Source organism: Cotesia glomerata, linkage group LG1, assembly GCF_020080835.1.
Source record: "Cotesia glomerata isolate CgM1 linkage group LG1, MPM_Cglom_v2.3, whole genome shotgun sequence".
Lineage (NCBI taxonomy): Eukaryota > Metazoa > Arthropoda > Insecta > Hymenoptera > Braconidae > Cotesia > Cotesia glomerata.
In genome coordinates this window covers 25,458,237-25,471,311 of record NC_058158.1, presented here as the reverse complement: position 1 = coordinate 25,471,311, position 13,075 = coordinate 25,458,237, and the positions used below count along the sequence as shown (strand labels likewise).

General features: G+C 37.4%; 2 protein-coding genes across 4 annotated transcripts in view; one reads left to right on the top strand and one right to left on the bottom strand.

The window, feature by feature from the left end:
* The window catches only part of LOC123271819 (xaa-Pro aminopeptidase ApepP-like), an 84,930-nt gene that overhangs the window by 24,205 nt on the left and 47,650 nt on the right, over positions 1-13,075 (bottom strand). The window lies entirely within an intron of this gene.
* LOC123272043 lies at positions 3,665-5,733 on the top strand. The gene is made up of 3 exons (XM_044738657.1): positions 3,665-4,324; positions 4,410-4,778; positions 5,133-5,733. Exons 1-3 carry the CDS (start codon positions 4,276-4,278, stop codon positions 5,393-5,395), a joined length of 681 nt encoding a protein of 226 aa, XP_044594592.1. The 5' UTR covers positions 3,665-4,275; the 3' UTR covers positions 5,396-5,733.

Here is a 13,075-nt window from a genome sequence, read left to right as displayed (position 1 = left end):
TATTAAATAATTTATTTCTGTGTAAGAATATTTATATTTTTTTTAATGGGTACTCAATACATCGATCTATTGACAACCCAACCGTCTTTTGTTTTTAATTGGATACACATTAATAGTCACGTTCCACCTATCTTTTATACTAAAATTATAATTTCTGAACATAGTAAAAAAAATTTGTTTTACTGATAATTTCATAAAAAAAAAATTAGGAAAACGGTTGACCCTAAAGGCCATCCCTGCAACTTCCCGCTAATTCCGTTAATACCTGGCCGCTTTTTTGAGCTCTTCGATCTCAAAAGTACAATCTGTGTGTTGTTTTAAGCTCTCCGAGCTCAAAAAGATACCTTTTATATGCTTTTGAGCTCTTTGAGCTCAAAAGTCTGATAGAAGTTTCATAGAACACTATTTTTTGAATGTTCATACCGCAATAACTTTTGAATGAATGAACCAATTTTTACGCGGTTGGCGGCATTCTACGTAGTTTTTTAAGCCTTATAAATAATTTCTAAGTTTCAATTGGTCAAACTAGAAATTTCGGAGTAACTCTGAAAAAACACTTTTTTCGGTTTTCTTTCTTGCACATCTCTCGAACGAATCAACCGATTTTGACCGGATTGGCGGCGATTGACGTGGTTTTTTAAGGTTGAGAGCTGATTAGTTTTTGGAATCGATCGGTTGAGCCGTTCAAAAGTTATCCCGAAAAAAACCACTTCAGAAAAAATTTTTTTTCTTACTTTTTTTTAGATTTCTCCAAATTTCTCAAAATCTATCGGTCCGAATCAGTTCAAATTAACATGAAATCTAAGTTTGGCGAAGCCCTTTCGAATGGCACCAACCGCGATGAAATCGGTTCAACCGTTCAAAAGTTATAAGAGGTTTACATACTTACACACACACACACACACACACACACACACACACCAGATGGAAGGGTGGAACGAAGAAGTATTGCCTGGTGGCGACCCTAGACATCAGAAATGCCTTCAACTCCGCCAATTGGGAATGCATCATGCAGGCCCTCCAAGAGAAGAATGTACCAGAATACCTTCTTAAGATCGTAGCAAGCTACTTTGAAAACAGGGTCCTGAAGTATGACACGAAGAACGGTCCAAGGGAGTATGCTATTTCTGGAGGTGTACCACAAGGTTCAGTTCTAGGCCCGCTCCTGTGGAATATTATGTATGACGGCCTATTAAGACTAACTCTGCCAAGAAACGTCAAACTCGTAGCATATGCAGACGACGTAGCCGTAGTGATCGTTGCCAAACATCTTGACGAGATAAACCATGTGTTCGATCTCACTTTCGAGCGCGTTAACCGGTGGATGGACGCAGTGAACCTGCAACTGGCGCAACACAAAACTGAGGCAGTGCTTATTACCAGCAGGAAAGTGGTAGAGACAATTAAGCTGAAAGTCGCCGAACAAGAAATCACATCACAACCTTATATTCGATATTTAGGAGTGATGCTTGATGCCCGACTCAACTTTAAGCAGCAGGTAGAACACGTCAGTGCCAAGGCGTCAGCAGTGGGAACAAGTCTAGCACGACTGATGCCGAACATCGGAGGGCCAAAGCAGAGCAGAAGGGTACTGTTATCATCTGTAGTCACATCGGTGCTTACATATGGTATATCTATTTGGACCAACGCTCTCGAGATGCAAGAATCATGGAGGAAGGCTGGACCAGTATACCGACGGTGTGCCTTAAGAGTCGCCAGCGCCTTCCGCACAATATCCGAGGAAGCAGTGTGCGTTATTTCCGGAACTCTGCCTCTCAGAGTCCTCGCTGAGGAAAGACGGAACCTTTATCATCGTAAAAGGTCAACTACACTAAGCGCTGAAGAGCTCAGAACTGAAGAACGGCAAAACAGCTTCGACCGATGGCAGCTCCAGTGGGACGCTGCAGAAAAAGGAAGATGGACGTATCGTCTTATACCGAGGATCGACGACTGGCTGAACCGGAGTCATGGAGAGGTTAACTACTACCTTACGCAGATGTTGTCAGGACACGGCTGCTTCCGAGCCTATCTTCACCGCTTTAAGCACGACGATTCTCCGGAGTGCCCATCCTGCCCAGGTGTCGCTGAAGACGTGGAGCACGTGATCTTTGCATGTCCTCGTTTTAACCAACAGCGCGATGAATTAGAGAAGATTCTAAAAAAGAGAATTCAACCGGAGACAATAGTAGAAGAAATGCTGTCATCAGAAGCTGTCTGGAACGCCACGAGCACCTTTGCCACTGAAGTGCTTACAGAGTTGCGGTCCATCGAGAGAAAAAGAGCAGAAAACAGAAACTAGAAGGGAGATAGAAATAAAAAACATCTTAGCCACCAGAAGGAAGAGCGGCAGCTAATTCCTCCCCTCGCGAAGAAATGCCTTACGGCGGTACCATGGGGGATCAGAGGATAGAAGAGAAAGGGGTTTAGGGTTTAGTGGGTAGGGGCGTTAGTGTCGAGTTAGTATGACGCTGCGTCGAGTCGCCACATATCCAGGCCAAACAGCTATGCCTAGAATCCGTAAAAAGGATTCCCCCACCTACAAAAAACACACACACACACACACACACACACACACACACACACACACACACACACACGGACATAGTGACACCCTCGCAGGAATAGTCAGGAAAGCTTCCTAGGACCTCAAAACGTCGAGATCTGATGAAAACTCGATTTTCGAAAAACGGGGTAAAACCAATAACTTCCCGATTTTTGAAAATTTTCAATTTTCTCAGCGGGAAGTTAAAAAAAACACCTCAATGGGGTATAAATGTTCAGTGTTGGGATGTTCCTCAGATAAATCCATACCAAAACATTATTTTCCTAAGGACGAAATTCGCGCTTTGACATGGCGAGCGATGATTAAGTGCGTGCCAAAAATGTATGAAATTTCATCAGATCTACTTTGGAAGTATCCTCTTTGTCACAAACATTTTTCTAGTTCTATGATAAAAATTTCGGGATATCGAAGATGTTGAAAGGAGGATGCTTATCCAGATATTGATGTTGATAGTCAAGCGCTAATCCCATCAGCTCAAGCTATAAATTTTGATACAAATCTTCATCTCGATCATGACAATTCTTGTGTTGTTGCTGTTGATCATGAAGATAGTTTTTTGCCCCTTGATGCCGCTGTTCCAGCTTCATTTAGTGTTGATGCCAGTGCTAAAATGGATAACTACAAAATTAGGGACCTTGTAGTAGTCAATAGTCTTCATGATAATCTCGGTGATAAAAATAATTTAGCAACTGTTAATGCAACTTTGGTAAGTTTTATTCAATATTGCAATAATAACACTACATTTTAGATATGACAAAGAATTAAATGTTTATACTTATTTTTATTATAATTTTATAGGTCTGCCAAATTGATAAAAATAATAACTTCAGTGATAAGTGTGATAATCAATCATTAACATCAGTTCGAAGAAAAAAAACTTATCAGGCTGAAATAAATCGACTAAAAATGGCTCTTCGGAAACAAAAAAATAAAGAAACAGCACTCAAGGCGCGTTACAAAAAAAAATGTACAGAAGTAACTGCTTTAAAAAAATTAAGTTTAATGACTGCGGGAAAATTACTAACATCAGTACAAAAGATTTTTATTGAAATGCAATTTCAACAAAGTGGTAAAAGTCTTAAGGTAATTTTTACATGACTAGATTTGATGATTGTTTTAAAAAAAATTGCTTGTTTCAATTGATGTTGACAAAATTTTTTTATATTTTTTCATAGACTAGGCGTTTTACAGTGTCACAAAAACTATTATCACTAATTATTCACGAACGGTCTCCAACTGCTCATAAACTTCTTAGCGGTCTCTTCTCATTACCCAGCGCTGGAACTCTCAAAAAAGTTTGTGATAAGATTAATTTTGATACCGGAATAAGCTCAGTTATAACACGTTATTTACAAGCTGAAGGTAAACGTTTGTCATCTTCACTTGAAAAGTATGTGACAGTGATTTGGGATGAAGCTGCGACTGCTCCGCATTTAGATTACGATGCTCAGAATGATAAAATTGCTGGTTTTGAAGATTATGGTTACAAACGCACGATTAAATTCGCTGACCATGTCCTTGTGGTAGCTATTCACTCAGCAAATTGCAGCCAATTCATACCTATTTATCATGGTTTTTGTGAAGGCCAAACTAGCCCAGCTGATTTGACCCGGATTGTGAAGTTAGTATTGGATAAAGTTATTGACAGTGGACTGATACCTATTGCAACGATTTGTGATCAGGGCACAAATAATGTCAGAACAATAAAGAATATGCTAGTGCAATCGAATACTTCAAGATTTAAGCAAAAATTAAATTCTGGTAATTATTTAATTCATCTGTTTCCTTCATACTGCTATTATTTATTATAGTACCTCTAATCGTCTAAATAATATGTCTTTTTCAGCCGATACTATCCTTTATCGTGACTATGAAATTATCCCATTGTTTGACAGCCCACATCTCACAAAAGGGTCCCGGAATAATTTATTGACTAAAACATTGGAGTATAATCATAAACCTGTCCCAAGTCAGGATTTCTTTAATTTGTTCCGGTTCATCGATAAAACTACTCCAGGTCTTTATCATGCATCATGGAAGTACATTGAAAAGACTTATCGAATTGACAAAAATAGAACAACTGGCTCGAGAATGACAAAACTCACAGACGAACACATTTATGAAAAAAAAATACGGAAAATGAGAGTTTTTCCTGCTGCACAAATCAATAGCGTTACTACTTCCAACTTAATTAAGACTCTGATCGATTCTCCAGGTAATTTATTTTCTATATTGTGTTTCGGTTTATTTTTTACACCGTTTTCATTTTTAAAAATAACGTATTTATTCAAGTTTGCGTGAAACGGACTAACGTTTTAAATTTCTACCAATCACATATCCATGTTTAAATCTCTTCTACTATTGGCGCATGCGCCTCTTTTTTCAAAGCTATTGATCATGAAGAACGGAGACTTTTATTCCATTACATACTTATATGTCATTAGGCTATAGTCAGTCCCAATGGGCCTACTTATACTAATAAAAGGTATACATTCTATTGACACACTTGTATGTGTCACAAACAGCAGTGGTTTCATCATAATTTTTATTTTATCTTGCTTGTTTTCAGATCCTATCATGACAACCGAAGGAGAGCAGAGATTAGAACGAGAGGCATTATTTACTGCAGAAATTTTACGGTTTTTTAATGATTTGTTCGATTCCATGAATGTTTCTCCTTCCCATGAAAAAGATACTGCTCCGCTGCGCTGTAATGTTCATGATAACAGTCCACATCATGAATTCTGGGCGTACAGCAAGCATTTTTTAACTAATTTAAGCTTTTTGGATCCTAAAAATGAAAAAAAAAAAAATTGTGCCTACATTAGATAATTGGAAGCTAAATGTAGAGGGATTCCAAAAGTTGCACACTCTTTTAAAAAAATATGGATTTAAAGAGTTTTCTCCTAGGCATTTCAATCAGGACGATCTGGAGAGTACTTTTGGATGGTTACGACAAAGAAGCTGCAATAAAAAACCTTCCTGCAAGCTGATTACACGTCATTTGAGAAGTTTTTTAATTGATAAAGTTGGAAGATTTCAAATTCGTCACGGTAACACTGAATCTACTTCTGTTGGTGATGCTCGAGAAATCGATTTTGGAGATGTTATCTCCACATTCAACAATTTTTTACTTGACGTGAACTCTGCCGATAGTAATGATGAACAGGATGCATGTACAGAAGATTCTTTTACAGAATCGTCTGTAAAAATCAATGCTCATGTTTCAATAAATGACTCTAAATCTCCTAATATTATTCTGCATCTGTCACGTAACGAAGAAATAATGCAGACATTATTGAAAATTGTTGTTGGTTGTGGTGATTGCACAGAGTCTCTTGTTCGAAGTCAAGGTGGTCAGTCTGCAGACTCATCCTTTGATAAAATGTATACTCTAGCTCTTTCGGTCCTTAACGAGCGTATAGTTTTATGCTGCTACCAAAAAAAGCTCAGTGAAAATTTAAAAGCTTTACTTCAGGAACACTTTGATAATGGCAAAATTGATCAGTTCTGGTTATGTACGGAACATTACAAAGAAGTTCATGCTAGAGTCATTGGAATTATTATTCGACGTTTTATTGATGATTGGTGTGCAGCAGTAAATAATCATCTGTCAGGTAAAACCGACAATTTAAAGAAGGCTAATTACATTTTTCATCAAGCCTGGAAAAAACATCAAAAAAGTAAAAAGGTTTCCCTCCGAGATGCCGATGAAAATTAAATATTAGTCATTTTTCTTTAAATTGTTGATTATTGTGATTAATATTATTAGTAGTTGATTATAATTATATATAAATCTATATACATATCATTATTATTATAATTGTTACTACTATGAGATTTATTATATTGAAAAAAAAAAAATTATTATCAAAATGTAAAAAAAAAAATAATTTATCTAACATTAAAAAGATAAAACTTTAATATTTACCGTTTAAATTTTTAATAAAAATAAATGTTCATTAAAATTATTAGAAATTTTCTATTTATTTAATTAAATAAAATGTGAAGTAATTAAAAAAAAAAAAAAAAAAAATATCGTCAAGAGATTAGAACCCAGTTTGCACGGGCGCAAAAGATAACACTCTAGCCGCACCGGTAATCAGTGCTTATAAGCCGATGATTCAGTTTTACATATAAACTGTATTTGAGAAATTACAGTTGTACCCAGGATAAGTGAAATATTCATGTTTTTTACTTATAACTATCTTAATTATGATTGAAATAAATATATAAGCAATTAAAATAACGATTTATCATTTGATTTATTTATTTTAATAATTTTACAAATAAAAATATTTGAATTGTATTTTACTATATATTTCATATACTATTGTCTGATTATACTATACAAGTTGCTGCTGCGCTCACAGCACCATCGGCCATAAAGACCCCGACTCAGAAACTACCCGACTCTTATATAGTCTCTTTCTTTTCCCAAGTAGGCTGCACGCGGCTGTCTTCTCTCTCGCGCTCATAAAAATGTACTAGAGAATTTTATTTTTATTTCGGTCTTACTATATATTAAATAATTATTAAATTAACGAATTAATATTAAATTTATATAAAATGAAGAGGCGCGTCACAAGACACTACAGTTTTTTCGGGACATTCTACTCGACATGCAGCAACGTCAGGGGCTTATATCAAAGGTATCAATTTGGAGTCGATAAGAAAGACTGCAGGTTGGTCTAAAGGATCAGAGATGTTTGCTCGGGTCTACCTATACAATAGGCCAATATCGGCTGACAATCAAAGCTTTGCAAGAGTTTCGTTAGGTTAAGTAATAAAAATACTCTGTATGAACAAGCCTAAGTAATAAATAATATACTAATATTAAAAAAAAAAAAAAAAAAAAATTTGGTCAAGTCTCTAAACCGCTATATGGTTATAAAATTATTAATTTTACTATTAATCTCGAGAACGAGACTCGTAGTATAATTTAACGATTAAACGGGCACGCTGAAGGCGTGCGAAGTTTGATCGTAATTATACTACGAGCCTCGTTCGAAGAGATTAAGGTCCCACTCTCAAAGAAGATCTTTGAAGTCCCGATCCCTGGAAAAAAAGAAGGCTTGTCCACATTTTAACCTTTTAGGTAAGTTTATCTCTAAAATATGAAGAGCAAAGGGAGTAATCGAGGTAGGTGAACCGATGTTTTTTTTTTTTTTTTTTTTTTTTTTATTAAAATTAGTATAAAGTACAAGGCGTTGGTTTAAACCAATGTAGCCAAGGTTTACATATTAGAGGTTTAAATTATACATAATCATTGTGTCTGTACATATAATAAATTTAAATAGAAATATCCGTGGGTAAACTAGATAAATAGATTATCACAGTATGTTCACTTTTAAATATTTTAAATTTACTAATAAGATTAAATTTAACATTTTTATGTTAAAACATTGCGCAAACTAGCTAAGTAGCATAATCACAATATCATATAAGTACAGTTTATTACATATTTCAATTAGTCTTAATTTAGGACTTAACTATGAAATTCAAAATTAAAAATAGTATTCATTACAGTTTGTAACTAAACATAAATAAGTAGTAAAATTTACATAAAAACACTCTTTCTATACAAATGTACTTAAACAGATAATCATTGACGATTTATAAGCAATTCATTATATAAATCTTTTAATAGACGTCAGAAATTTGCACAAGCAATTCAAAACTCCCTGGCTCAAGTTTCCTAAAATAAATTCTGCGCTGTAAGGGGCATGGCCTAACAATGCGGTTAATACTTTTATAAACTCGACTCTTTGATCATCATACAAAGGACACTGAAATAAAATGTGGCTCGGGGATTCATCCACATCACCGCAGTTACAAGATGGAGACTGTACAATACCATATTTAAATAAGCAAGCATTCAACTTATTGCATAGAGGACCGTTGGAAGACATAATCAAATGCCTGTATTTGTCAATTTCGCGGAAGCTGACTACAAGGTTGACCCGGTCGTCTCTGTTAATTAGGGTTGGAGTATCTTCCAGGTCTACCATTCCTTTTGTCAAAAACACAGAATTGGGTTTTCTTAACAGAAAGATCGAGTCCAAGACTGTCAAGGTAGCTACACACATCGTCCATTGCCTCTTTGGTTACATGACAAAAGATCCCGCGACATCGTATCCCTGATTGTATCGCTGATTTGTCTACACGACAAATTTAACTACAAATTAATATTTGTTATTTACCGTAAGATGGACGGTGGTGTTTACTTAAGTCAGGTCTTAATAGGTGACTGAATAGTAGTTACGGACAGTATCTCGGATAGCTTAACTGTTAGAGCCTTTGGCGCGTAACCGAACGATCCGGGTTCTAGTCCCGGTCCATGCTGTCCGAATTATATTTTTTCAGTTACCGAAAAATTCCTACTGAGTAAAAAAGGTCCCCCCTTCCCCCTTTATCCTTTATTCACCCAATTCCCAAATTTGTCGCGGACATTATGACGCTGATACAGCATCGCGGGATGTGATGTCCTGGGATCACTTGTCATGTAACCGCCTCTTTCACTCGCTCAATTGCTGTGTTAGTATTCTGATGACTCGAGTATAGACATGCATCGTCAGCATATTGTAAGATATTACAGCCATAAACTCTGCTCACAACTTGCTCTAATTTTAGCATGTAAATTGCATATAACATAGGGCTTAAAACACTACCCTGAGGTAAGCCTCTGAAGGCTGGGTAAATTTCGTCAATTTCCCCGAATTGAAACCGTAAGCTTCTTTCAGAGACTAGGTTATAAATAAAGGCCAGAGTGTTCGCTGGAAAACCTAATCTTTTGAGTTTGAACAACAGCACGTCTGGCAGGACATTGTCATAAGCAGCTTTAATATCTAAAAACAACGCTGCTGTAGCCTCTTCCGATTTGAAAGACTTCAGAACATCAGCACATAACAATGTCAAATTATCAGCGCAAGACCTGCTCTTGCGAAAACCGTTCTGAGAGCCAGGTAGAATGTTTTGGTGTTCAAGCCACCAACTAATACGGTTGTTCAAGAATTTTTCCATGACTTTAGCTAAGCACGGAGCGAGGGAAATAGGACGAAACTTATTCTTCTCGTTCTTAGAAATAAAGAAAATAGCATTTCTACTCCATTGATGTGGAAATTCTTGGGACGCAAATATCTGATTAAGCAACTCGAGCAGCAACAGCTTAGCCTCATTTGGAAGTTGAATAATCATTTTATAGTCAATTCCGTCAAGCCCTAGGCTTGATGAGAGCTTCACATCCGCCAAAGCAAAACTAAGTTCTTCTTTTGTAAAAGTGGAGTCTAGGAAGGGATCTGCGATATCAGAGACAAGGCACGGTCTGTTATTTGGAACCCATGAAGGGCAGAGCTCACCAATCATGTCCTTGACAGCTTTAATTTTATCTCGGTCATATTCATTAGCGTTTTCCTTGTAGTTCCACCTGTTCTGGAAGCCTTTGATGGTGTTCCAGAGATATTTAGGGTTAGTGTTCTTAGATAAACTCTCACAAAACTGTTTAAAACCCTCCTTCTTAATACGTCTTAAACCAACCAAGGCCTCAGCCTGAGCCTTTTTGTAAGCGATGAAGTTAGTACTCGATCTGTTAAATTTAAACTTTAACAACGCAGCCTTACGTAGCCTCACCAGTCTATCACATTCTTCATTCCACCAGGTAGACGGAGGAGCTCTAGTTTTGGGTTTGAAGTACTGGGATTTAACCTCGTGTATTCTAGCTTTTAAAGGGCAAGCAACCTGAACACAGCTTTCTAAGGATGACGTTAATGACGAGTATTTAGTCTGGATGTCACAGTCCGAAGCTAGCAACTCCACCAAATCTGGGACCTTTTCATATATTTTATCTTTATAAACTGACCAATCTATGGAAGAATTATACAACCTATTCGACTTTCTCCTTTCGAACCCGGCCTGAATACGGCCGTTACACTTGATAAAAATGGGGATATGATCACTACCCCAGTAGTCCACACCTGTTTTCCAATCAAAGAGTCACGCAGAAGAACTATCAACGAATGTCAAGTCTACATTGGATTCACTACCTGAGGAGGAGCTTAGATAAGTAGGATTTCCATCGTTAAGACACGCATTATCCCTGATTTCCATAGCCTCCACGAGAGACTTCTCCTCAGGACAATCCGTCCAATCTCTCCACAATGAATGGTGAGCATTAAAGTCACCACCAATTAAGTAGCTGTCCGAAAACTGATCAAGAAATTGTGCCCAGTCACTTGCATCAACAAAAGATGCTGTACTTGGGGGTCTATAACAACAAGCAACCGTAAAGGGTTTACTATTCAAAAGAAGTCTAATAGCGCAAATCTCAATCTTACCCCTGCAGCTGTACAGATCCCGAACCACATCATATCTCAATGAGTTTCTTACCAAGATCGCTACACCTCCTCCATTACCCCGTAGCCTGTCGCTCCTTACAACGTCGAATCCTTTGATATACAGACTATCTTTTTTCTTGAGCCAGGTCTCTGAAATTAAAAAAATATCAATATCTTTGGAATTATGTATAAGTTCGTTAAGTTTAGGCTTAATGCTACGTGCGTTCCATTGAGCAATATTTAATAAAAAACCTTGCTTACTGCCCTTGTTTTGCGTGTCCATGATTTTTAAGATGAAGTTCCACCGCTTTTCTCAGATGTTTAATCAGCAGTTCCACATCCGTTGATAACATGAAAGCCCTTAACAGCTCTTCAAGCGCCCCACCAATCCTCGCCGGTCCATTAACATGTGCTACGTCAGCCCCTCCACCAGAAAGATCAGGAGGTGGTTTGGAGCTCGGTCGACTCCAGGTAGGGGTGCTCATCGTCATCTTCTTGTACCATGGCTCCTTCATCGGCAATTGAGGGAAGTCCTCCTGATTTCCACTGAATCGGGATCTTATTTGTTGGATATGATCCTCTTTTTTAGAATTGATCACCAGCTTCCTTGCTTCACTGAACGACAAATTGTCTCTAGCCATCGTTTTTTTAATTTCCAGTTCAACAATCCTGTTTGGACATTTATTATCTAAAGTGTGGTGATCTCCACCGCAGTTCACACATTTCTTGGCATTTAGACACTGATCGCGGCCCGGGAATTCTTTTTGGCTGCATGAAAAACACACTTCTGAATTCTGACACTTATCTTTAATGTGATCGTACCTGCCGAATTTGAAGCAGATTCTAATCGGGGCGATGTAGTCGTTAACAAGTAAGGAGACACCCTAAATTTTTATATGTCGAGGTAATACGGATGACTTAAAAGTGATACAAATTGTAGGCGAGTCTACCCACTTGCGTTTGTCTGGCATCGACTTGCCAATTTTCCTTCTCAGCCGATAGATATCAGAGATAATTATATTTAGGTTCTCTTCCTGTATACACCTCTGGATCTCCTCCAAGCTCACGTCGACTGGAATGTCTCGAACAACTCCTTTCTTGAAGCGTAGATGTGTTGGTACAAAAGCTTCTAAACCATTTTTCCCCAAGTTGAGGTTGGAAAGACAGGCATTGGCCGTCTCTCTGGCATTGAACGTCAAGTATATTTGGAATTCTCGACGATGTTGTCAAAGCGTACATTGCTATTTGCAAGCTTGCGAGCTATTTCAATGACTTTGATAGGTTTAGTTTTGTCTTGAACACTACTTGTTCTCACGTATACAGCGAAAGGACCTCTTTCTTGTCTACCATACCTGAACCTGTCCGCAATCTTATTTGCCTCCACCGTGTTATCAGTCTTATCTCGATCATTATTCTGGGTTCTTTTTTCCTCAATAGGTCCTTGTTGTAGGTCGTCGGACATTTCCACGTCATCCAGGGGGTTGCTCCCATCAATGTCCGAGACAAAAGCATCACTGATGGTGTCTAACTTGTGTCTTTTGTTGTCAGGTTTGAACCGCTTGCCGGCGACATTTTCCCTTCTGAGTATTGTGCAAAACTGCAATTAATTACTCCAGATTTTCTCCCTCTGATAAACTCTTTCATGAGATGGTCTAAATTAACGAGATCTGTGCGCGGGAGGCTTTCGCCTCCCTGACTTTTTCCAACGTGGCTTGCCGCCAAGTTGAGGTTAGAATAAGTCGTCGGTATAAAGTTATGTTTTTACCCAGAGTTAAAAGATAACGAGCTTACCTGGATAACCAGGGAACTGATTACGTGATAAATCTATCGTTGATGATCATTATTAGTGTTTATTAAAAATTATTGCAAAATAGTAACTTATCTCCCCAATCTAACACCTCTCGACCGATGTTTTTAGTTTTCTCTAAGCAAGTTGTGCATTCTAGTGACCATTGAGGTAACTACATGGTTATAAAATTATTAATATTACTATTAATCTCTTCACTGAATTTTTTGTTTGAACTTATAAAACTGCCTAGATCGCCGTAAATTGCTTTAAAATCGATTGATTTGTTTGAAAGTGTTAGAATTAATATTTAGATTTATTTTAGAGAAAAGTTGTACAGGACAACGTCACTGTACTCAGTGTACCTGAATATGTATACATGTTTGTATAGTA